Below are 27,282 nucleotides of genomic sequence, written 5' to 3'. Positions count from 1 at the left end.
TCCTTGTATGATTTGCTCCATCAAATCAGATGCTGCCGGGGGGATACTTCTCCCCTTTAAGTCACGGCGTAACAATTTGGCCCATTCTGTTAATGTTTGTGAAACTAAACCAATGGCAACCACTGGCCTAAAGGTTGACCCTATCAGGGAAAAAATGGTGCGGGACTCCGCTTCTACCTTTCGATCCACCGGATCCTTAAAGGACGGAGCATCCTCCAACGGGATAACAGAAGTTTTCTTTAGTCTAGAAATCGGTGGGTCCACCACTGGTGGTACCGTCCATTTCTTAATGAGGGATTCCTCAAACGGATAGCGCCTAGCAATGCGTCTGGAAACAGCCAGAGCTCGTTTCGGATGATCCCATTCCTCTTTAATCTTATTGCCAAAACATTTGGGTAAAGGAAAAACCTTCGCCATTTTGGCACGTTTACTAGTACCGAAAGAAATTTCCATCTCGGTTACCTCTGCCGGTATAACCTCAAGCCTTAAGGTTTCCCGGACAGACACAACTAGTGCGTCCACCAACGCTTCTTCTTGTGCTATGGCGGAGGCAGGAACGTCCTCCTCACTGTCTGAGGAGACATTACCTGAGACCGCAGCCCCAGAAGAGGGACCTGCAGCTGCAGTGACCGGCTCAGAATCCGAATCTGAAGTATCAGATGAAATAGGGGTAGGCGGGGGTCGCTTTCTTGACCCCCGTCCCTGACAGGCCACCTCCACCCGGGATACCAAAGACTCCAAAACTGTTGATAATGCATCAATTACAAGTGGGGTACTGGAGGGTCCTGCGGCTACCTCGAGGGGATCAGGTGGGGATACATGTGTGGCAGGGTCCATGATTATACAAGACACTTGCCAGCGACAAAAAAATTGCCAAGTAAAAAAACGTTTTTTTTTTTTTTTTCTGTAATCCCCCAGCGCAACAGCGCCCCTCAGTGTTACCTGCTTTTTTGGACCCCACAGAGAGAGAGAGAGAGAGAGAGAGAGAGAGAGAGAGAGAGAGAGACCCCAAGGCTCACCACCTGATGCACAGAAGTTTTCTATCAACCTGCCTCAGCGCTCAGTCTTTGGCCCTTTTTCCCGGGTAAAGGAGGCGGCTCCGCCCCTTTACACGCCTTCCGGAGCCTCCCATGTTTCTCCACGAGGTGACTGGTCATCTCCAAAATGGCCGCCCCCATGCTGGAGACACGAGGCTACCCCAAGATGGCGGCCCCGCGCGACCTGCGGGAAAATGGCGGCGGCCTGTGGAAGATGGCAGCGGCCTGCGGGAGGATGGCGGCCTGCGGGAGGATGGCGGTAGTCCAGGCACAGGCATCAGCCTGTCCTGCAATCTTATCAGGTAGGATGCTCTTTGTATATGGCCATCATCACAGTATTGCCACTGACCTTAGTCATAGTCCCTTAACAGTGCCCACTATACAGTGACTTTAGATAGTCAGCTCCCAAACCAAGCCTCCTGGTCTTTTATTCACACAATCACACTCAATTGGGGGATCTGTGACCTGTTATAGGACAGAGGGGAGACCCAGGATCCTGAGCGTCCGACCATCCCAGGGAGGGGCCCGCGTCCACCAACAAACCCGTCAGGGGGAGAGGGGGAACATTCTACTCACCATACCGGAACCAGGCGGGCGCCAACTCTTGACAGAACCCCTCTCCACCGAAGTGGGGGGCTGTCGACCAATACGGACGCCGTGACTCAGTTTCCAACTGGTCGTTGGCGTCCAGGCGAGACGTTTAACTCGCAGGGTCAGTCCCTGTCCAGTGGGACTATGTCGCGGCCGACCCAGCGCGGAGCTAGGACCTGCACGCGCTCGCAGGCTGACTGGGGTGACCACTGGATCTCAACATCCAGCCAGTCGCCCAGTTCAGCGTACTTGCTTGAAGATCTCACAGGAACAACTGGAGAAAAAAAGCTGTCTATTAAAAAAGTCTTTCTAAAAAAAAAAAAAATCTTGCCAGGACCAAAGATACCAGCAAGGAACTTAGGTCCTTACTCCTAACTAGACAGAAAAAACTGACTTCCTGTAGCAGAGAGAGAGAGGATATACCTTCTGGGACTGCCCCTAAGGTGTGGCCAGAACATTTTCCTTCCTTCTAGTGTGCTACTCTTGTAGAGGGCAGTATAACCCAATGTGTTACTAATAAGGGGGCTGCGTCTGTCAATGAGCAACAGAGAAATTATATTTATCCTCTAGATGGTGCTTTTTCTATTTAGGCCCACTATTTTTCCTTTTTTTTGGTTATACCTGTGCCAGGTTTATACACCGGTTCGCTGTTATTAATTTGATCTGGCATGCTCACACGCTACTTTCCTGTGCGTGTTGACCGTCACTTGGCCCAACCCCCCGTAGATGTCATTGGTGACAAAACATGTCAGGAGTGGCTTTGAGGTGACGTCATTACGCACGAAGAGCCGCAATTGAGTGGTGTTTGGATGCCGACAGCTTGCTGGATCTTTTGATACGATAAAAATGCTGGATCTTTTGCCATACACGTTTGCTGATGACCTTTATAAGGTAAATGTAGCCATCTACTTTCTAATAAACACTTTAATGAGTTTTATAGACTTCACTATGGTAGTGTTTTTGTATATCCATTTTTGAGTTAATATGGGACCCATCACCTAATGAGGTTTGCTTTCCTCCTGTGATGATCTACTCACCATCTTTCTTGAGCGCACTAGACCATTATAATTTATGGTCCTGCCGATTCGGGAAGAGGAGTGTTGGAGGGTGTTGGTGGTGGTGTTCCCTTCTATGGTTTTCAGTTGCACTGCACTTTTCTGGGAGGATTGATACACTATAATTTATTGGACTATTTTATCTACACAGACTTTACTGATTTTTGTGTATAGATTGCTTGTTTTACTGCACATGGTCACTCACGTGTAACACATTTATTGTTTTATAGATCACTTTAGCGAAGCTTTATTTTGTTTTCTACATATTGGAATGTGCAGGTCGGCATCCTTGATGTCGATAGAAGAAGGTCCCCTTGACAAAGGGCTGCCCCCACTGTGCGAATGGACTCCATTCTGAACTTCTGTACCCAAAGCAGTTCAGAATCGGACATAGCTTGCCCCTTATTCTTTGGGACCGTGAACAGGTTTGAATAAAAACCTTAAAACCGTTCCAATACAAAAATACAAAACCCTGAAGCAACAGTTCTTGCACTGCCCCAAAGAGAGCTTGCAATTGGTCCGGGGACAGACACACATTGGAAGGGAAGAGCCTTTCCGGAGGGCAAGAACAAAACTATCTTGTAACCGGACAGTATCACTTCGTGGACCTTTTTGTTGTTTACCAAGGAGGTCCACTTGCCTTGTCTGCCGGTCTAGAGAATGCCGCTCTTGGCTTGCCAGACCAGGGCCGTTATCAGGGCTATCTAAATATCCAGCCCATTGCCCAGTCAGGAAGTTAATTGTAGACCTCACAGAAAAAAAACAAGCCATTTAAAAAGGAAAAAATTGCCAGGACCAGAGATCCTGGCAGGGAACTAGGTCCTTACTTCTGACTACGCAGAAAAAAAAAAAAAAAAAACTTAAGACCTATAGCAGAGAGGGCTGATGTATACTGCCTAGGACTGCCCATAGGCATAGCCAAGTCTATTTTTTGCCTAGTGTCCTACTCCTGTAAGGGGGAATATAACCCTGTGTTTCTGAATAATGGAGATCTGTGTTCGTCATTGAATGAAAGAGAAATTGGGTATTATATTATTTGTGTTCACTAAAACCCTTTGCTTTATAACTAATGGCAAAACTTTTTTCTTTTAGTTTTGAATAGAGTGGATAGGGATTAGAACACCTGTAATTTTTTTATTGCTTTCTGTGCCCCCCGTTAAAGCGGTAGTATCCCGCTTTTTGACACTTTTACCTACAGGTAAGCCTATAATAAGGCTTACCTGTAGGTACAAATAATATCTCCTAAACCGGCATGGTTTAGGAGATATTTACAGTGCATGCAGCCGCTCTCGCGAGTGGCGCATGCGCTCTGAAGGTCCGGGGGGACCTTCAATTAATTTGCCGGGAGCTTGCCGGAAAATCACTCCCGCGCTCATGCGCGGGAGTGACGTCATCGCGGCTCCGGCCAATCATCGCGCCGGAGCCGTCTCTTCCGGCCAATAACCGCCGAACCCAGAAGAGACGGCGAGGGATCATGGCAGCGCCCGCAGCGATGTCCGGGGGTCCGTGTGGGGGCTTCGTTCTAAGGTAAGTTACACATAATGGGCTAGTATGCGATGCATACTAGCCCATTATGCCTTTGTCTTGCAGGTTTTTTTTTTCCCTAGGGTTTACAACCGCTTTAAGGAGATGCATCCTCGCCAATCGTCCTATTCACCATTATCATTGAAAGTGAAGGCAAAAGAAAATTCCACATTTTGGGTTATCCCCAGAAAGATCATAGGAGGGGAAATCTTCCAAGGAGGACACTAGTTCTGGTGACCTAGGGGGCCCCAAGGAATTCCCTTAATTTGCATGGATTTCCTCTTACTTCCTGTTTGGGCATGAGACAGGAAGTAAAGGGAAATCTCCCCCATGGCACACAGATGGTTAAATAAAAACTGACAGTCGGTATAACCCTCCCTGGCTCTATCCAAAATGAAAATAAAAATAAAAAATTTGCCCTACTTTAACCACTTGACCTCCAGAAGATTTACCCCCCACCCCCTCTTAATGACCAGGCCATTTTTTGTAGTACGGTACTGCATTACTTTAACGGACAATTATGTGGTCGTGCAACACCGTACCCAAATTAAATGTATGTCCTTTTATCCCCACAAATAGAGCTTTCTTTTTGGTGGTATTTGATCACCTCTGTGGTTTTTAATGTTTGCGCTATAAACAAAAAAATACCAACTATTTTGAAAATTACTTTCTGCTATAGAACACATCCAATAAAAAAAAAAAAAAAAAAAAATGGAATTTCTTCATAAATGTAGGTCAATATGTATTCTGCTACAGGTTTTTGGTAAGTAAAAACTCCAATAAGTGTAATTGATTGGTTTACGCAAAAGTTACAGCATCTACAAACTATGGGATATTTTTATGGAATTTTTTATTTTTTACTAGTAATGGCAGCAATCAATGAATTATAGCAGGACTTTGATAATGCGGCAGACAAATCGGACACTGACACTTTTTGGGGACCAGTGACACTAATACAGTGATCACTGTTAAAAATATGCACTGTCATTGTACTAATGACACTGGCTGGGGCGGGATTAACATCAGGGACGATCAAAGGGTTAACTGTGCGCTTAGCCTGTGCTTTAGCACTGTGGGGGGGGGGGGGGGGGGATTAAACTACGGGAAGGCATTAATCCATGTTCCTGCATCAATGCCTTACCTACTGACGAAGCAGCAATCTGCCTTGTTTACATAGGCAGATCGCTGTTCTGGCTTTGTAACAAATGATCGGCAGGTGCCAGCAGACATCGAGTCTGCAGTACCCGCCGATCAGCTCCTTCTGTGTCTAATCACAGCAGAAGTGGTTCACTGGCAGCACGCATACATGCCTCAGACTGGGAAGTGCAGAATCACATACTAGATACGAGATCCTGCGTAGGAGAGTAGCCTTGCCACCGTGTGTGTGTGTATATATATATATATATATATATATATATATATATATATATATATATATATATATATATATATATATATATATATATATATATATATATATATATATATATATATATATATATATATAACACACCCATACATACATACATACACAGTATACGGTCAGTAAACTGTTAAAATAACGGAATTTTTGTAAAATCTTACCTGTAAAATTCCTTTCTCTGAGTCCTCCGACAGTCGCCGCCTCTTCATATTCGTCACTAATGGGGGTTATTGACCTTTTCTCCGTAGGAGTAGCTAGGCAACAGAATATATTAATATCAAAGCTTTTAGCATATCCCACCCCCAGGGGGTGGTCCCCTCAGTCAATACCTCCCTGCTTCCTGCATTTCCAACTCAGTTTCAGTAGCATAGCAGTAGAGTACATAAACAAACCCCAAAAAGAGGGGCGGGGGCGGCGACTGTCGGAGGACTCAGAGAAAGGAATTTTACAGGTAAGATTTTACAAAAATTCAGTTTTCTCTTACGTCCTCCGACAGTCGCCGCCTCTTCATATTCATCACTAATGGGGACGTCCCATAGCAGTGTAGACATGAGGGGTGGGAAAAAAGCAGCCGCGCCTAAAGCAACGCAGTACCCACATCAGAGAAAGGAACCTTACCAAAGTAAGAGAACCAACTGGGCAACAGGAAAAACGTGCTCAACAGGAGCAACAACCCAGGAAAGAACAAGTAACCTAGGGGTAAAAACACCCCAACAGCCAAGGGCCCAAACAAGGGACCCTAAGGCACCGCCGCACTAAGAACTTTACGGCCAAAGGAAGCATCTGCCGATGCCTGAACATCCACTTTGTAAAATTTCGAGAAGGTGTGAACGGACGACCAAGTGGCCGCCTTACACACCTGGGCCACAGAAGCCTGATGACGATAGGCCCAAGACGTACTCAGAGACCTGGTAGAGTGCGCCTTCACAGGAAAAGGAGGAACCTTCCCCTTCAAAGCATAGGCTTGCACAATCGTCTGTCTGATCCATTTGGCGATGCCCTTCCGAGGTCCCTCAGGAAGGACAAAGAGAATCCGACTTGCGAAAGGATTTAGTCGATGACAGGTAAACCCTGATCGCCCTAAAAACATCCAAGGAATGCAAGGCCACCTCCTTCGGATGCTTAGGCTTTGCGCAAAGCGAAGGCAAGACAATATCCTCATTGAGGTGAAATTCCTAGATCCTCTTCGGAAGAAAAGACAGGTTAGGTCGCAAGACCACCTTATCCAAGTGAATCACCAAATACGGAGATTTGCAGGACAAGGCCGACAGCTCCGACACCCTGCGAGCCGAAGTGATCGCCACCAAGAAGGCAACCTTCTTGGACAACAGAGACGAGATCTCCCTGATCTTTTCAAAAGGAGCATGTTGCAACACGGACAGAACAAGGTTCAAATCCCATGGAGGCAAAGGCTCCCTCCTAGGAGGGACCAAATGTCGCACCCCTTGAACAAAGGTGCTAACCAAAGAGTTAGACGCCACAGGGCGTTGAAAGAGAACGGCCAGCGCAGAAATCTGACCCTTAATCGTGGCCAACGCCAAACGCTGGTCCACGCCCGTTTGAAGGAAAGCCAACACTCTCGACACAGAGTACGAGCGAGGGGAATACCCCCTGGACTCAAACCAGGCAAAGTAAGCCTTCCAAGTACGGTAGTAAATCTTCCCCGAAGAGGCCTTCCTAGCCTTGATCAAAGAGGGAATGACCTCAGGGGAAAGACCCCTATTCCTTTAGGACCTGGCTTTCAACAGCCAGGCCGTTAAAGCCAGCGACTGTAAAGCAGGATGGAATATCGGTCCTTGAGACAGGAGCGTCGACCGCCAGATCACGAGGTCTGCGTACCAAGACCGGCGAGGCCAGTCCGGTGCCACTAGAATCACCGTGTGCGGTTCCGAGGCCAACCTGCGAAGAAGCCTGGACAGCAGCTGAATCGGTGGAAAGGCATACATCAGGCGATACTGATGCCAGGGCGCCACCAACGTGTCTGAGGCGTCTGCCCGAGGATCGCGCGTCCTTGCCACGAACCTTTCCACCTTGTTGTTTAGACGAGACGTGAACAGGTCCACATCTGGGGACCCCCACTTCGCGCACAACATCTGGAAGACATCCGGGTGAAGGGACCATTCTCCCTGGTCCAGGGTCTGGCGGCTCAGATAATCCGCCTGCCAGTTCTCCACCCCCGGAATGTGAACTGCAGATATCGCCGGGACGTGCGTCTCGGCCCAAGACAGAATGTCGGCTACTTCCCGCGCCGCTAGGGCACTCCTGGTGCCCCCTTGGTGGTTGATGTAGGCCACCGCTGTGGCATTGTCCGTCTGTACCCGAACTGGATGGCCCTGAAGCCTGTCCGTCCAACGCAGAAGACAGAGATTTATCGCTCGCAATTCCAGAATGTTGATCGGAAGGAAGGATTCCTCCTCCGACCAAGTTCCCTGGGCGGACAGAACGCCCAGAACACCACCCCAGCCCGACAGGCTGGCATCCGTGGTGATCACCGTCCACGACAAAGGACGAAAGGACACCGCCGGGGACTGGAGCCACCACAAAAGACCCCTGCGGGTGAGACGGCTCAACGACAGCCGCAGATTCCAGAGACTGGACGCCTGTCCCACTTGGCCAGGACCTCCGCCTGAAGCTCCCGTGTGTGAAACTGGGCGAAGGGAATCGCCTCGAAAGCCGAAACCATCAATCCCAGACACCTCATACACGTCCGGAGGGACGAGCACTGATTGTCCCTGAGGGACCTGTCTTCGCACAGAAGTGTCCGAAGCTTGTCTTCATCCCCAAGTAGGGAAGACGAAGACGAACCGACGGACACAACGTTGACTTTGGAAAATTTATCGTCCAACCGAATTCCTGCAGAGTCTGCATCGTGATGGACAGGTCGTTCACCAGGCCCTGACTGGTCGCGGACCGAATCAGGATATCGTCCAGATACCCCAGGACAGAAATGCCCTGGGCCCTCAATAAGGCCAGAACCGGCGCAAGCACCTTGGTGAAAACCCGCGGAGCCGAAGCGAGACCAAAAGGCAACGCCACGAATTGATAATAATCCTCCGCAATGGCAAATCGAAGGTACCTCTGGTGACCCTCGAAAATGGGGATGTGAAGGTATGCATCCTTCAAGTCGATGGAGGCCATGAATTCCCCCGGAACCAGGGCAGCCACCACTGATCGCAGGGATTCCATGCGGAACTTGCGAACCTGCACAAAGCGGTTCAGAGCTTTGAAGTCCAGAATCGGACGCACTTTGCCCTCCTTTCTGGGCACAGTGAACAGATTGGAATAGAACCCCCGAAATCTGTCCTGATGAGGCACCGGAACCACCACTCCCTGGGCCCGCAGGTCCTGCACTGCCAGATGCAGATCCTGCAAGCGCTCCGGAGTCAGCTGAAGGTTTGAGGGGAAAAATCTGCCCGCCGGCCGAGAGAGAAACTCGATCTTGTATCCAGATCGAACGATTTCCTGAACCCATCTGTCCCGAATGCGGTCCAGCCAGGGTTGAAGAAAACCGAGCAAACGTCCCCCCACCCCAGAACCGGGTGAGGGCGTCCCTTCAGGCCGCATTGTTATGGGCAGCGGACCCGGACTGGCCGGACTTCTGCTTACCCGTCCACGGCTTCTTCTGGGAGCCTTGGCCCTTAAAGGGCTTGCCCTTATAGTGCGACCGAAAGGCACGAAAGAGAGGGCCTAAACGAGGCATTCTTCTTACCACGAACAAACTTATTCTTGTGAGATTGGGGCAAGAGAGTGCTCTTACCCCCAGAAACCCCCAGAAATACCCTTTATCAGAGTATCCAAAGATTCGCCAAAAAGGCGCGATCCCGCTTAGGGCAAATTAGCCAAAGTCTTGCGGGAAGATTGGTCAACAGAACAACATTTCAGCCATATCAGGCGACGGTTCAATACCGCCACACTAGAAAGACGCGCAGCCAAAGGGACCATATCCAAGTCCGCATCACACAAATACATGACACCCTGATGAATCTGATCCACCATAGCCAAAGTTGTCGGCGGGGCAGAGTCAGCCACCAGGGTGCGCCTGAGCACCTGCGTCCAATTCGCAATAGCCTGGGCTGCCATAACGGAAGCAAAAATAGGCTTCAGCATAGAGCCAGCAACCGTATAAGAATGACGGGCCAGAGATTCCAATCTCCTGTTCGTCGGGTCCCGGAACACCGGGGTATCCTCAGCAGGGATCGCAGTCGATTTATTCAAAATCGCCACCGCGTGATCCACCTGAGGCGGCACACACCAACGCTCATCAGTGGCGGGTGTAAAGGGGTAACGCAGCTTGAACCTACTCGCCACAGCAAAAGGCTTTTTTAAATTGCGCCATTGCTCATCAACCGCGCGCTGAAATTCCGTAGAGCAAGGAAAAACCTGCGATGTTTTGCGTTTCCTTTGCGTCCCATAAGAGGACATCAAAACAGGAGGACATGGTTCATCCTGCAAATGCAGCGTTTGCTTGATAGAAGCAACCAACTCATCCATGAGTGCAAGCTCTTCAGACGAGCCAGGGGGAGAATTATCAACCCCTTCCACCTCAGCCTCCCCCTCAGACCCCACAAGGTCAAGGGATGAGTGAGACCCTGAGAAGGGCACTCCAGCCATAGCAGCCCCATCGCCCTCTGAATCAGAGGAAATAGACACCCTGGGCCGTTTTGTCGATCGATCAGCCACCAGCATCTGAGCAGCCAAATTTGCCACAATAGTAGCCAGATCAGCCCCCTCGGGGGAAGCAGCAGCCCCTTGGCCCCCCACCAAGGCGGGAGGAAAATTGCAATCCTGAGAATCCATTCCCCAGTAATATTAGGAAAAAAAGGGGTACTGCCCCTTTAAGATCGCGGCGAGCGTAGCCCACCGCACCCACTGAATACACCGACCCCCACAGGGACAAGAAACTGGGCAAGGAATACAGGAAAAATGGGAAGATAAAAACCTGGAGAGATCACACAGGCTGCTGCCACCGATCGCTGTCCCAGAGCAAAAGGAAGTGATGCAAGACTGACCGCCCCTATGAAGCCTATGCAAGGCTACACAAACATGGCCGCTCGGCTGAGGATTTCTTGGGCAAATAGAAAATGGCGCCGACATGTGGCCTGATCGATCACCGCCAAAATGGCGGCGTTTGGCGCCAAAACGCTGTGCAATACCACACAGGACCGGCCACCATGATTTTGCCGCAAAAAAATGGCGGGTCGCCGCAGCGATCGCCGCACAGCATGCCCAAAATCTGACTGCTTCATGCTGACACCCAGCAGAGCGGGAGAGCCCCCCCCTTCACAGCCCACACACAGGCAGCAAGTCCATACAGGAACTGACAGGGAGCACAGCAGCCACACAGACATGCAGGGTCACACAGTCCCAGACTGACACCCAAATAGACAGGTCCCCACATAGAGTTATACTTACCAGTCCGGATGGTGTGGGGAGCCTGCTCCAGCGACCAAACCGCTGCACTGAGGACAGGGAGTGTCGCAAGCATGACGCAGTGGAACTGAGGTGCGAAACCGCAATGGCGTCCAGTGAGGTAGCCACCTCACCGATAGCATCCCTGCAGCGAACAGGGATGGGTCGTTCAATGTGCCAGGGTAAAACCTAAGCTGAACGCTCGATGGCAGGCTGGGAAGCCCCTGGCCCTGAGCCCTGGGATCCAGGGTGGCCAGACTGAGACCCAGCTCCGCACGAACATCTTCATCAGAAGAAGCTAACGCTGAAAATAAACAGCTAGGTAAAAGAAAGAGAAAAAAAAAACTCCAAATAAAATCAAAAAGAGAAAAGAAGCTGAGACTAAGAGCCCCAGCACAGGAACAGCCCAACCTACTCCTGAGCTAGGCATTAGAAACTGAGTTGGAAATGCAGGAAGCAGGGAGGTATTGACTGAGGGGACCACCCCCTGGGGGTGGGATATGCTAAAAGCTTTGATATTAATATATTCTGTTGCCTAGCTACTCCTACGGAGCAAAGGTCAATAACCCCATTAGTGACGAATATGAAGAGGCGGCGACTGTCGGAGGACGTAAGAGAAAATTGGCTTTTAAAAAGAAAAAAACCTATATAAATTTCGTAAGACAAAAAAACTATTTGAACACCCACCGTTTTGTCCTCCAATGTTACTGCTTAAAAAATATATATTTGGGGATTTTAAGTATTTTCTAGAAAAAAAATGCTGAATTTACATGAATGAGGAAATGTCAGAATTGGCCTAGAGGTCAAGTAGTTAAGCACACCAATGTTACAGGGCCCTTCTTTATGAAAGTATTTAGAGGAAAAAAAAAACATCTTTCTTATTGCCCCTACTTACCAGTCACATTCTTACTTTAATTGTCCAATAATGAACAATAAGACGAATATGATTGGCTGTTATTGGCATTTAACAGTTTTTCCTCCAGGCACATGAAAGCTCAGTGTGTCTTTCAATTTAAACAGTCCAGTATACAAGTCAATCTTACCTCTGGGCAGGAGGGCCATCCATTATAATATTAATCCATAATATCTGCATGGCATTGAGAGGATTAGGGAAATTCATTAAAGTTGCAAGAGATATTAAAGTCAGCGCAGCAATACTCCTAAAGGAGAAACAAAATATTACATAGAAAAGGTGTCAAAGGCTGGATTTATTATTCTCAGTTTCAGCTGCTACTTAATGGTAGTTAACTACAGATAACAATACAGTCCCTGTGTGTTCCTCAGCACAACAGATACCATTTTGCCCCCATTTAACAAAGCGGAGCTTATTTTCTATGGAAGAATAACATGGGGTCAGTTTCATCATGTGTACGAGTTGGCGATGCCAGAGCAGGACATTCAAGTTTACACAATACAGGACAAATAATAGTGTGACGGCAGAAATGTCAGACTAACAAAAGGAACAATGCTCTACTTACGTGCTAAGCTGAAACCGAACAAAGTTTTTAATGTTATTGTAGATGCCTTTCCCTTCTTCAATGGCTGACCTGTAATTACAGCCGTTTGACATCCTGTTATTTTCTAGGAAAAGAAATCTTACACAACACCAACTGCACTCACTCTATTACAGCAACAAGAAGAGGATACCAGCTGCTTTACACATACATGGAAAAAAGTTAAACATTTTTTACCTTAAGGCATTCCCTCTGTTAAGGTAAATAACATTTTACCACCTGCTATAACCCCCCCCCCACCCCAAACCCGTTTCCTGACACCACTCTCGATCCAGCGCAGTCCCTGCCGGCAGCCCCGCTCTCCTTTCTTCGTGCATTCCCATGACTGAGCAGCGGGAGCCATTGGCTTTTGCTGCTGTCCGTCAATTCCTGTGAGTAAGCAGCATCTGTGGACCAACACAGCCTGGCTTGGCGCACCTGCACGTGTGATCCTATAGCACACAGCTTGCTATGGGGGCACAAGCAGAAGAGGAAGAGCGGACCACGCCGGCAGGGAAACTCGGAAAAAAGGAGGAATGGGGCTGCTCTGTGCACAGAACAGGTAAGTATACCAGGTATAAAAATTTAAATTAAAAAAAATTGCCTTTACAACTGCTTTAAATGTCATATGAAACAAGCAAAGCTACAAAGTTACACACATTAACTTTCAGTGACTAATCCATCAGCTGTGCTTCACATTCATAAATAAATATGTAAGCACTTAAGCCTCATTTACGTTCAGAGGGGCTGTAAAAAATAGGGGGTTAAGCTACATTTATTTCCACCAACCCCCCCCCCCCTCTGTATGCCCACCTTAAACATGGTGGCCGGATGAAGTTGTATACATGGCAAAGAAGTGACACTTTGCTTCATGGGCAAGGCAAAAATGATACACCTGTTGTGACCCATTTAGGGAATGGGGTTGTGCCACAACCAGAAGCCAAATCCTATTCAAAAACCCCATTCAGCTATTAAAAAAAAAAAAAAACAGATATTCAGGAGGCGGCAGTACCGTTTCCTTAATGTCAGTCAGCTGCTCCTGTACACAAATTCAAGCCCTAGCAGCTTAGCAATTTCATACAGTTGCCTAAACGGGAAGCAATGATATGACTATTTAGAATTACACAGAATTTATAATAAGGAACAGAATGCAGTTTTCACATTTCATGCACTGCCGCTTTCCCTACTACTCTGTAGTTGTTCTCAGCTCATTACCCTACTATGGTATTGGGATAGTATGGTAATATACTCACATAATTGTATGAAAATCATCCTCCACCAGGATCATGTCAGCTGCCTCTTTACAAACGTCCGTTCCAGTCTTGCCCATGGCAACCCCAATGTCTGCAGCCTTCAGTGCGACAGCATCATTCACTCCATCACCAGTCATGGCAACTACTGCACCAATATTTTGCAGACACTGGGGGACAATAAAATAGTTCATTACACATGACTTAGGTGAAATCAGTAATAAGCATCTATTTGCTTAGCTGGGGTTCTGCTACATAGATCAGAGTATTGGATAGCAAATAGTCCCTGCTTTACTGTAACTATTGACAGACTTGTCTGAAAGAGAAAGGGACTGGTCTTCTAGGTCACAGAAACCCACAAGTCACAAACCGCAGCACTGCAGTTCAGAATTATAGGATTACTACAACTCAAGTAGCAATTCCTGTTCAATTCCCCTTCAAGGACTCTGATGAGTTCAGAGATATAGGGATAATTCTCAATTTTCTGCAAGACTTAACATTTTTTACCTGTGTAGTAGATTAGAATAATAAGCAACAAAGTTTGTACACACATCTGTAGTCACTATTGATACTGAAAGCCATTGCATACCTTCACAATTTTTAACTTGTGTCTTGGACTGGCTCTGTAGAAAACAGACACCTATAAAATAAAGACATTTTACATTGAGATTACTTAGCATTCAGTCATGCTCGGTTTGTGCATCAGTACAATTTTTACTATATGAACTTACCAAGTGGCATATAAAAATGTATAATTAAATACTGTAATTCTTTTCTAATCTGACTCACAGGAAGTATGAAAAACAGGGAGCCCATGGTTAAATATGTCAAAGGTGCCCCTCCCTCCACAGCCACTGTAAAATTTGCCATATACCGTATTTTCCGACGTACAAGACGACCCCCCTACTTTTCAAGTTGAAACATAGGTTTTGGACAGCGAGTATGAAATCCCCAAAGGTAATTAAGTAAGTGTAATCTATGAAAGCGCTGGCTGTCTGTGCCCTATTCATCTGCAAGGTACCGTAAGTACCGCAAATGTATTCTCTTATAAATTTCCAAGGTATTGTAAGTATCACCGGTAGATGTATACTCTCTCAAGGCACTGGCTGTGCAGGAATCCTATACCGGTATACCGTATGTACCGTAGCTTCGGCTACATACAGTATACCGTGCTGAGCCAATCACAGTGATTGATGTATTCAATTATTGAATGCAAAGCCTGCTCTGATTGGCGTAGTCAGAGAGAGTATCATCATTCCGCCTCTCTGAATCCACCAATCCAAGCAGGCTTTGCATTCAATAATAGAATACAAATCGCTCACCATGATTGGCTCAGCTCTGTATACTACGTAACCAAAGCTAAGGTACAGTATACTGGTACAGGATTCCAGCACAGCCAGCGCCTTGAGAAGATTATACATCTACCGGTAATACTTACAATACCTTGGAGATTTATGGGAGAATACATTTACGGTACCTTGCTGATGAATAGGGCACAGACAGCCAGGGCTTTCATAGATTACACCTAATTACCTTTGGGATTTTTATACTCAACGTAAAAGACGACCCCCCCAATCCCCCCCCCCCTTTTTTGGGGGATTTTTTTGAGGATCAAGTCGTATTATACGCCGGAAAATACGGTACATAGTGACAGACTGCTGACAGAAGATACTGGACAATGTATAACAACATGGAGTGTATTTGTGTTTTAGCCCTTTAAGACAGGAGGTAATGCTTACTGACCTCTTGATAAGTGATCCACAATATAGCAATAGCTGGCAGGTGTCCAGAAGGCACTATTGCTGCCTCCTGACATCTTTGTAAGTTTTTTTTTTTTTTAATTGCTGAATGGCAATTTTACATTGCGGGACTGCGCAACAACTGAGGCAATGATTTGACTAACAGTTTCAGTACGTCCCTATTGATCTCAGTGGGTGAGTTTGACAGGAACTTGTCCTACTCCGCAGTCCAAATCGAAATTGCAGTGGATGTATATCAAAGCAATGTTACCACGGCTCAGCCACCCATATGAAAGAGCCCTTAGAAGAAATAATTGAATGTAAAGTGGACATTTACTAACCTTGGGTACTATCTGAGAAAGCTGCTGAATGTCCATTGCATCTACTTCTTCTCCAGACAGAGACTGCAAGCCATTAGAGTAGAATCCTAGACGGCTAGCTGCAACAAAGAGAAACAATGATCACTAATGCAGTCTTTTGAGTATGCTGAACTACACGTTCTCTATAGACACAGTAATAATATTGTGTAAATACGTTCATGGCATGTGTTTTAATGCCTGTAAGCCTGCATGTGTGTAGAAGACAGAATGCGTAGAAGGTTCAGGCATATTAGCATTAGGATTCCTGTAAATCATTAAAAACGCTTCCATCCAGCAATCCTGTAACCACTTGCCTACTGGGCACGTTCAACCCCTTCTTGGCCAGGCCAATTTTCAGCTTTCAGCGTTGTTGTGCTTTGAATGGCAATTGCGCGGTCATGCAACACAGCGCCCAAACAAAATGTTTACCTTTTTTTGAGACAGATGAAGCTTTCTTTCAGTCGTATTTAATAACCACTTTTTTTTTTTTTTCATATTTGTTGCTAAACAAATAAATAAGACCGAACATTTTGAGGAAAAAAATGGATTTTTGTAAAATCTTACCGTAAAATCCTTTTCTCTTAGCTCATTGACAGACGTAGTCCTCGGTGATACACCACCTTCGGGTTATGTTGCCTCCACAGGAGCAGGACTAGACAGGAAATTAAAAAGCTCTGGCCACACCCTAGGGGCAGTCCCAGAGGGTATATCCTCTCTCTCTCTGCCTCAGCAAATCAGTTATGTGAAAAAGCAGTCTTTAGAGATTTTAACCCAACCCAACTCAAAAACAGAGGGGCGGGGACTACGTCTGTCAATGAGCTAAGAGAAAAGGATTTTACGGTAAGATTTTACAAAAATCCATTTTTCTCTAGCGCTCATTGACAGACGTAGTCCTCGGTGATACACCACCTTCGGGAAGTCCCAGAGCAGTATCACAAATGAGGGGTGGGAAAATGGAAATCAAATCCAAATCTAGAAGGCCCAACCGGTGCCAACTAGAAGTTTACAATGCTCATCCTTAATGATGAGACTCAACAAAAAAGAGAAAAACTTTCCTTTTTTTTTTTTTTTTTTAAACAGAAAAAAACCCTCGAGGTAGACCACCGGTCTCCTCAAATTGCGGCCTGCAAAAACTTGCGGCCAAATGAGGCATCCGCCGGTGCCGTCACATCAATCTTATAGAATTTTGTAAAGGTATGTACCGACGACTAGGTGGCCGCCTTACATACCTGGACCACTGACGCCTGATGGCGAAAGGCCCAGGAAGTACTGAGCGCTCGAGTGGAGTGCGCCCTATTAGGGAACGGAGGACTCTGACCCTTAATAGAATAAGCCTGTACCACCGTTTGTCTAATCCATTTGGCAATGGTCGCGGCAGATGCAGGCAAACCCTTTCTGGGGCCATCCGTGATCACAAAAAGTGAATCCGTCTTACGGAAAGATTCCGTAGCTTTCAGGTATACCCTGATTGCCCGAACCACATCTAAGGAATGCAACGCATATTCCCGATGATGCTTGGGCTGAGGACACAAGGAAGGTAGTACAATATCTTCATTCAGATGAAAATCTGAAACCACCTTAGGAAGAAAAGATGGCTTAGGATGAAGTACTACCTTATCCCTATGAACCACTAGGTATGGGGACTGGCATGATAATGCAGCCAGTTCTGACACCCTGCGAGCAGAAGTAATAGCCACCAAGAAGGCCACCTTCTGGGATAAAGTAAGCAAGGGAATCTCCCTGATGTTTTCAAAGGGAGGTTTCTGTAGAACCGACAAAACCAAATTAAGATCCCAGGGCGGTAAGGGCGCGCGGACTGGAGGAGCCAGGTGCCGCACCCCCTGTATGAAATTCCGCACCAAGGACTTGGTAGCTAAAGGTTTCTGAAAGAAGATTGCTAATGCTGAAACTTGACCCTTGATGGTGCACAAGGCTAGCTTCTGCTCAACCCCTTGTTGCAAAAAGGCCAATATTCGAGTCACCGAATAGGTACGTGGAGGAAATCCTAAAGATTCGCACCACGCAATATAAGTCTTCCATGTGTGATAATAGACTTTGCTGGAAGTCGCTTTCCTTGCTTTAATAAGGGTAGGAATGACTGAAGTAGACAAACCTCTGTCCTTCAGTACTTGGGTCTCAATGGCCAGGCCATTAAACCCAGCGACTGTAAAGCATGATGGTAAATTGGTCCTTGAGACCACAGACACTCCCTGAGACGAAGTTCCCACGGAACGTCTGCGACTAGCATGTCCAAGTCGGCCAGGCCGGCTTGAGGAGGCCAGCCTAGAATTTCTAGGACCACTGGCGCTGATAGAATCTGAACCAGGCGTCCCTAGAGGTATCTGGCCCCGACCATCCGAGAAAGTCTGGTCGTTTTCTGTTCCCACACATTTATCAGATACCTGATTGTTATCAGGAAGGGTGATCTTTTCTGGTTGAACCTCAGGGACCGAAGTCACCCGACTAGAGGCTACTGGGCCTATCTGGTCAACCAGATCCGATTCCTGTGAGATATAGGGACTAATCTTAGGAAAAGGTAAAGGAAAAGATCTATTCAGGGAACGGTAACTACCGTTTCCTGTAGTACTTAAATGTTGGAAGGGAAGAATCGCACCGGTAGTAGTGGTTGATGCTCGATCTAATGTCCTGAATACCGGTGAAAACGTCCCCCCACCCTGAAACCGGGTGGGGGCGCACCTTCAGGCTGTGTACTCCTTTGCTTCGGGTTTGGCTGGGTTGGTCCTCTGCTTGTCCGACCAGCCCTTCTTGAACCCTCCTGGAGGAGTCTTGCCTTTCCCGCTAGTACCAGCCGGGCGCCCTTTATGGGCGGTAAAGAAAGGTCCTCGCTTGTTGCGAGGTCCCTTAGCTTTAGCAGCCTGTGGCAAAAAAGTGCTCTTGCCCCCAGTGGCATCCTTGATGATTTCATCTAGGTTGGCCCCAAATAGACGATTCCCCTGAAAAGGGAGATTAGTCAAGGTCTTTTTGGAACCTAGGTCAGCTGACCAGCATTTTAACCACAGCACACATCTGAGGATCACCGCTGACATAGATGCATGCCCTAATAAGGGAGTAGTGTCCAAGGCTGCGTCACAGATAAACTGTAGCCCTTGTATAATCTGTTCCATCAAATCAGATGTCTCCTGGGGAATATCTTTTCCCCTAAGGTCTTGGCGTACCATTTTCGCCCATTCCGTAAGTGTCTGGGAAACTAGACCAATAACAATTACTGGTTAAATGCTGACCCTATCAGAGAGAAGATGGTGCGGGACTCTGCTTCCATCTTTCGATCCACCGGATCCTTAAAGGACGAAGTGTCCTCCACTGGGATAACCGTGGCTTTATTCAGCCTGGAAATAGGTGGATCCACCACTGGTGGTACCGTCCATTTCTTAATGATGGATTCCTCAAACGGATAGCGTCTAGCAATACGCTTGGAAATAGTAAAGGTACGTTTAGAATGCTCCCATTCTCCTTTAATCTGATTACCGAAACATTTAGGTACAGGAAAAACTTTCACCGTTTTGATGGGCTTATTAGTACCAAAAGGAATCTCCGTTTCAGTTGCCTCTGCCGGTAAAGCCTCAAGTTTTAAGGTTTCCTGCACTGCCACAACTAGTGCGTCCACCAATGCTTCTTCCTGAATAATAGCAGGAGAAGAAGCGTCCTCCTCACTGTCTGAGGGGGCTTTACCTGGGATAACAGCCCTTGCAGAGGAACCTGCAACTGCAGTGACCATCTCTGAATCTGAGTCAGAGGTGTCAGATAGTATAGGGGTAGGCGGGGGTCGTTTCCTTGACCCCCGTCCCTGACAGGCCAGCCTCCACCCGAGCCACCATAGACTCCAAAATTGCTGTAAATGACTCTACACTCTGTGCACCGGCGGGTCCCGTGGCCCCCTCGAGGGAAACAGGTGGGGGAATATGTGTGGCAGGGTCCATGATAATTCCAGTCACTTCCTGGATAATATAATTCAAAAATAAAAAACCTTTTTTTTTTTTTTCAGACCCCCAGCGCCACAAAAGCCCCTTAGTGTTACCTGCTTAGGGATTCCTATCGATCGAGAGAGAGAGAGAGAGAGAGAGAGAGAGAGAGAGAGAGAGAGAGAGAGACCCCCAGGCTCACCACTTGATGCTCAGAGTTTAACTGCAACAGGTTACAGCGCTGTCTTGACAAACAGGAAGTCTTTTGGCTGGCTGCCCAGGAAGAAAGGAGGCGGCTCCGCCCCTCTGCACGCCTTCCGGCGCCTCCCCTAGCTCCACGAGGTGTTTGGATCACCTCAAACATGGCCGCCCCCATGCTGGAGACACGAGGCTACGCCAAAATGGCGGCTCGTGCGATCCAGCAAAAAAAATGGCGGCGGCCTGTACTGAATAGCGGTGTGCTGCAGGGCACACAACACTCTCTCTGCATGGGGATTTGGCGTGGTTGGCGGTACCGGCCCTGGCGGACCGCATGGCCATTCGGGAGGCCTGCTAATAGCTGGAGATCTGATTAGGAAGGCAGTCTACATGTCCGTGGCTTCTGACTGGTAGGTAGCTTATTATCATCACCGTAAGATTCCCAGAATGCCACAGATTATAATCTCTTTAACATGTATACAATTAGATTGTTAGCCTCCAAACCAAGCCTCCTGGCTTTTTGCACATAGAATCACACTCAAAGTAGGAGGATCTGTGTCATTTATAGGATAGAGCGGGACTCTATCTTACCATACAGAGAGGGGCCCGCATTCACCACAAGACCCGTCAGGGGAAAAGGGGGAACATACTACTCACCATACCGGAACCAGGCGGGCACCAACTCCTGACAGTACCCCTCTCCACCGAGGCGGGAGGGCTGTCGATCGATATGGACGCCGTGACTCATGGTCTTTGGCGTTTCAGCGAGACATTTAACTCGCGGGGTCAGTCCTTTAATGGGACTTTGTCGCGGCCGACCCAGCGCGGAGCTATGGCCTGCACGCGCTCGTAGGCTGAACTGGGGTGACCACCGGATCTCAACATCCAGCCCGTCGCCCAGTTCAGCTTTCTTGATTGAAGATCTCACAGGAACACTGGAGAAAAAAAGCTGTCTAAAAAATCCTTTAAGAAAAAAATCTTGCCAGGACCTAAGATCCCAGCAAGGTATCTAGATCCTTACTCCTAACTAGACAGAAAATAACTGATTTGCTGAGGCAGAGAGAGAGAGGATATACCCTCTGGGACTGCCCCTAGGGTGTGGCCAGAGCTTTTTAATTTCCTGTCTAGTCCTGCTCCTGTGGAGGCAACATAACCCGAAGGTGGTGTATCACCGAGGACTACGTCTGTCAATGAGCGCTAGAGAAAAAAGTTTTTATTAGTTTTGACCAAAACTAATTATTTTCCTTCACTGATGAGGCTGCACTGATGGGCATTGATGGGGACTGCACTGGTAGTGTAGATGTCCCCTAAGTGGGTTGCCACTTACTGGCTCTCCTCCCCTCACGTGCTGTCAGCGTAAGGAGAGGAGTGCCGACAAATGGCAAATCCTGCTTACACTGTGAACAGCTGTAATTAGACACAGCTGATCACATGGTAAAGGGACGCTGTGATTGGCCCTTTACCTCAATCTGTGATAGCAGAGTGCTCCTGGGGGTCATGCGGGGAGGCAGGGTTCTGGGGAACGTAAATAGATGCCCTCCTGGAAATGTGTGACTGTGGCCATGCAGCTATAGCATGATCGGCAGGAGGTTAAGCTGGCCATAGATGATCAAAATTCAGCCAGTTCAGCAGTGGCCAGCTGAATTTTGATCCATCTATTGATCCGCCATAGCCGTTCCAAAGTCATAAAACTAACGATCTGCTTCTCTTGAACAGGATTTTTGGGGAAAAATAAATAAATAAATAAATCAGAGAAGCAGAGAGGATTCCTTTGTCCACTTCAAATGCGTGGATCGGGGAATCGATTTTTTTTTTCTTTTATTCGATCTATGGCCAGCTTAAGGGACGAAGGAACAACAAACATTAATGCCTAAACAGTTTTAAGGATGGGCCTTTAACTGGGGATGTGTGTTAATGGGCATCGCCTGTTTTTTTATCAAAGGAAAACTGGCCCAAGATAGTATAAAATTAATTTTTTTTTTAAAAACAAACTGTATTTTTCTTGACATTACCATAACCTTCTACCAAAACACAACCCAAAATAAATTCTCCTACTCCTCAATTGCACGAGAATATTTTTGGTTTGTATCCATAGTAGGGAGCAGAACCAATATTGCACCTTTTTTTTTAAAAGTACAAGGGCGGCACTGACAGGAACATTGGCAATAACGCTAAGGCTCCATTCACACCAAAGCGTAGTGCAGCAACAGCAGCTGCACCACATTTTTTTTTTGCTTTTTTGTATGTTTTTGGCAGCTAGCCGTCTTTGGAGTGGACTCTATTTATTTGAATGGGCCTCTCTCCACGCCATAGAAACTCAGTGTTTGGCGGTGCGATTTTTGCAGCTTTGTTAGCGCATTTTGTCTCTTGACAACCATTGCAAAATCGTACTGCTTTTGGGGTGCCATTAATAATGGCATCGTAAACACGTCCCATATTTTGCAGAGATTCTGAAATTTCGGGCAGAATCACGCGATTCTAGTACGCTCAGGTGTGAACAAAGCCTAATTATAAAAAGGTATAAAATCTTTTTTGTATCCTACCCAAACACTGACCATAACACTACTAACTAAAGGCCCGTGCACACGAACCGATTGTCGGCCGTAAATATTCGGCCGACGACCGATTGTAGGTTTGTTAGTATGATGCTTCCGACAGCCGACAGCGAATTTTCGGCCGAACAGAATCTGTTGTGCAGGCATTAAAATTTTTGTATGCCGACACCAGAACGGCCGATTGTTCGCCAGTCAGTACAGAATTCGGCCGACAATCAGCAGATTTGCAAGACTGGGCATACTCAGAGAAGAAAAAACACAGGGAAAGTTAACCATCACATGACATCACTTCTGCAGTCGGCTGTTGTTGGCCGACAAAATTTGTGTGCAGTCTTTTGGCACTTTTCAGCGGACAGGACATCCCTGGACAAAAGACGGCCGATCGGTCGGCCGACGATCGGTACGTGTGTACGGGGCATTAGATTAAGCCATGATTTAATAATTTATTTAATAAATTTATCTTTGATCTATTTTTTTTTTTTTTTTTAAGCCGATTTTTTTTTTCCACTCTTCTAGAAAGCCTCTACAAAAAGGTACACATCTTTTTCTCTCACAGACCTTCTGAGGAGGAAGGGATACAGCGGAAGCTTCTTAAACAATTACTTTGACTGCCTAGTGACCAAGTAATTGGGAACCCATTCTAACGATTCCTGATCATTTCTGTGACTGCTCAGTCTCCACACAATCAAGTGCACTCCCAACACAAAAAAAAAAGGGTACCATACAGTATCTGTGGCGGCATAGCATAACGCCCACTCTTTGCCGATACATATTGTATGCATACATCTGTGGAAAAGGGTTAAAATTTGTATGTAAAAAAGAAAAACCTTCAACGCACCTCCTTTTGACATTAATCACCCCTGCATTAAAGCATCTCTAGCAGCTTGGACAACTCTAGGTCCTATCAAACCCAAAAACATAGAAAAATACCACTCCCCATTGACATTTTATAGACCCTAACCAATTTTCTGAATCTTAACTCCTGGAAACGCAAAAGGGACACAATTTATTAATTAGAGACCTATTTACTGAAGATGCTCCAGCCTCATTCCAGTACCTTCAAGCCAAATATGAACTCCCCCCTCTTATAACTTCATGTACTTAAGAATCAAACATTGCCTACAACATTACAAAATTCCCCGAGACCGACTTCCCGCTAGTACCATACCCTTTTTTTTTTACGATAAATTCGTATCCAGGCAAAGGTATATCCCTCCTTTACGCGCACCTCATCCACATCACTCTTCCGGTCAAAACCTCGTCCCTACATGAATGAGTCAAAATACTAGAGCAGCCGCGATCTCTTCGTTAAGTTGGTACGCTGCCTTTAAAACTTCCCAAAAAGGGTCCCACTGCGCTAACCATTGGGAATCATACCTAAAAATCCTCCATCATTGGGATCTAACCCTTCTTAAATTATCTAAGATAAACCCCACCCATTCACAGCTTTGTTGGAGATCCTGCGGTAAAATTGGGCCCCTATTCCACATGCTATGGGCATGTAAATCAATCAGATCCCTTTGAAACAACATCTTAGTCTCCAAACTTTCGGGGAAGATAACCCCTCCAGACCCCAAGTTAGCTCTACTTCATATAGGGATTGATCACCATCATCCCAACGCTAGAACAGTCGTTATACATCTGCTTCATGCAACAAAAATTAATATTGCTAGACTATGGAAATCCGACATTACCCCCTCACTTACGAACATAATCTCAGATCTTAATTACCAATCGCTTAATGGTCAGGCAATTGTTTGCAATTTGGCACTGCGTGACTTTAACTGGTAATTGTGTGATCATTCAATGCTGTACCCAAACAAATAAAACGTTGCTATATGATGAGAAAAAATTATACATAATGAATGTGATTAGAACCGGATTTTCATGCTTGCTATACCTGATGAAGGATCTTAATCGATCTGAAAATGTGATTTCTGTCATTTTGAGGTCTCCTTGAGGAGTCTTTTACTCTCTTAATAAATACAATATACAAGGTGCTGCAGAATGGACTTTTTCTGTTTTTCTATATATTAGAGTCTGGGTGATTTCCCCTGCCTGCCCTGCACCTAAATCTATATAAGAAGGCAATTGTACACAAACCATTTTCATTCAAACACAGTAGGACAAGACACTAGGCACGTTTTAGCTTGGCTTTTTGAGCCTCATTTTATTCACAGATTGTACTGAAGGTTTAAAGAGGAATACTTGGCTTATAAAAATGAGAACATCAGTGAGGATCATAAATTGCTTTGTAAAATAAGCTATCGGAGATATCAGGCACCTGGTTCATTTTGCTGTACGCATTCAAAGAGACTAATTGACCTTGGCAAGTGCAGTCATGTAAAAGCACTCAGTATAAGAAGAAGAGCTTCCAGTAAGTGATTCCACTTAATGTGATCTTCACAACTTAGTATGCATTGTGCATGCTTGGAAGGAGAAGATTCACAATGAAATTGCCAGCCATCTCTACAACATTATTACAGCTAAGAGGACACCTATGACTGCAATTAAACTGTAATGCATGAAAGGCCCAAGTGTTTAATTACTTCTGTGCAATTACAGTACAGCCATCAATTCCTGTTGGAGGGGGGAAAATTAAGATATAAAAAGGTATATTTGCTTACCTATGGCCACAGCTGTTTCCTGAGAATCTCCAGTGATCATCTTAATGGCAACTCCAGAGCATATGAGTGTAGTGATTGCTTCCTTCACACCTGTTCGCGGAGGGTCAATTATACCCACCAGACCCAAAAATGTTAACTGACCCAATTCTGGACCAGAAGCCAGAGCAATTACTAAAAAGAAACACATAAGAAGACTAAAAACTTTAATTCCAATTGAAATTACATACATTTTCTTTTCATTTACCCAGAACATTTGCCAGCAAATACTTTATGAACTCTATCAAGAAAGAATGTTTAGCAAGAATGGTTTTAAAGAGGTTGTAAACCCAAATTTTTTTTTTTCAACCTGAAAGAGAAACCCATAATGAGCTAGTATGCATCGCATACTAGCTCATTATGAAATACTTACCTTAGAACGAGCCCCCGCCGTGCCGCCCGCTCACCTCTACGACGGGCGACATGTTCAGTCGCCCGTCTTCCGGGATCGCGGCATTCGGCCATCTGATTGGCCGGAGCCGCGGTGACGTCACTCCCGCACGCGGGAGCCGACGGTCACGGCACGGGGCTGTGAAGGAACGGCACCAGCGGCCGTTCCTTCAGAGCGCATGCGCCAGTGATGTCATTGGCTGCATGTAAGGTAAATATCTCCTAAACGGTACATGTTTAGAAGATATTTACAGTACCTATAGGTAAGCCTTATCATAGGCTTACCTATAGGTACAAGTTGTAGAGGGTGGTTTACTTCCTCTTTAAATGAAAACTACCAAAATGTTTAAAATACTTATCTGATACTTGTAATGTAATTATTAATCCAGAATATATAATAAAAAAGCTACCCTGTGAAGAATAACATAGCGCAACACAGGAAAAACTTCATCATACGGGATGTGTTTATAAGTTCCTGACATTCAGCCAGTGAACAGGTACAGTATAGTTCAATCACCAGGTATCATGCTGCCTGCTTTTTATTTTTAATAATTTTGTTACTTTCCATACATTTTTAATCACGAAAACAAGGGAATGGTAAAAAAAGAAAAAAAAAAAAAGTCTAACTTTTTATTTTATTGTACCATATTTTCCATTTTACTATAGGTGGACAGATGTGCAAAAAAAAAGTATTACTAATTTTTATATTATAATTATACCCAACACTCATTTTAACTAGATTGCACTTCATGTTCCACTGCAGCCAGTGTTTATCTGCAGAGTAAAGGCTTACTTTGACAATGAACCCCCCAACTTGCATGTTATCACTAGGTCATAGGGGACATAGTGACCATTTGAATGGGAACAACCTCCCGATCATCATTGGGGACCTGAGAGCATCGATAGCCAGTAGTCGAACACTACAAACCACACAAATGTTTATTAACATATCTTTAACACAGGGCCTTGTGCTGGAGAAAGTTAATCACCAGACTGAACCTGGGAAAGGGTTAAGCAGATTTGGCCTTCTACAGTAAAATCCTAATCTGACAAACATGAATGATCTGGGGGGGGTGGTGAGTGTGCAAATCACTAGAGGGACAATGGGAGGGATCTTTTTTTAGAGACAAACAAGTAAGGCTGCCTTTGAATTATTTAATCTTCCATTCATTTAGCCCTAGTTCACAATGAATACGGCTTCATCTGAAATTGAAAGATTTCAAAGCCGCATTTCAGTGAGATTTGAAAGACATTTGTGCAGCTTCATCCACAGATGTCTATTGAAGTCGCACGCAAAATCAGCAAAAGTGGTGCAGGAGCTACTCTTACAAATCGGTGTAACGCCGCAAAGTCGGCATCGCACTGATTGGAACAGTACCATTGATGGCAATAGAATGTGACTTGTTGTGCGATTTGACCTGTCAAATTGTATGACAACTCACTCCAATGTGAGCGAGTGCTAAGTGTCAGTTGGTGTGGCTCACAAACTGCCCCAATTATTGGTGGAGACGATCTACACACACACACACACTTTATTTTTATATGTGCAGATTGCAGGAGTCACAATTCCTTCTTTCCATAAATGCAGATAGGCTAGCCTGTGACTTCCGTGTCTTGTACAGCTTATTAGAAGGGAGTGCAAGTGACCGCTACTGAGAGGTCACGAGGGGACTTGT

At 46.1% G+C, this 27,282-nt stretch overlaps 1 protein-coding gene across 2 annotated transcripts in view; it reads right to left on the bottom strand.

Moving 5' to 3' along the window:
- The window catches only part of ATP2C1 (ATPase secretory pathway Ca2+ transporting 1), a 235,461-nt gene that overhangs the window by 29,448 nt on the left and 178,731 nt on the right, over positions 1-27,282 (bottom strand). For both annotated transcript variants that reach the window (XM_082258061.1, XM_082258060.1), the window contains exons 18-23: positions 25,181-25,351; positions 15,863-15,960; positions 14,372-14,422; positions 13,786-13,952; positions 12,518-12,586; positions 12,083-12,199 (exon numbers count right to left, since the gene is read on the bottom strand). In XM_082258061.1, the coding sequence (XP_082114187.1) occupies positions 12,083-12,199; positions 12,518-12,586; positions 13,786-13,952; positions 14,372-14,422; positions 15,863-15,960; positions 25,181-25,351 (673 nt within the window). The remainder of the gene's footprint in view (positions 1-12,082; positions 12,200-12,517; positions 12,587-13,785; positions 13,953-14,371; positions 14,423-15,862; positions 15,961-25,180; positions 25,352-27,282) is intronic.

This window comes from Pelophylax lessonae (assembly GCF_965119305.1).
Source record: "Pelophylax lessonae genome assembly, chromosome: 5".
In the NCBI taxonomy this organism is placed as follows: domain Eukaryota; kingdom Metazoa; phylum Chordata; class Amphibia; order Anura; family Ranidae; genus Pelophylax; species Pelophylax lessonae.
This window is presented reverse-complemented; position numbering and strand designations above follow the sequence as displayed.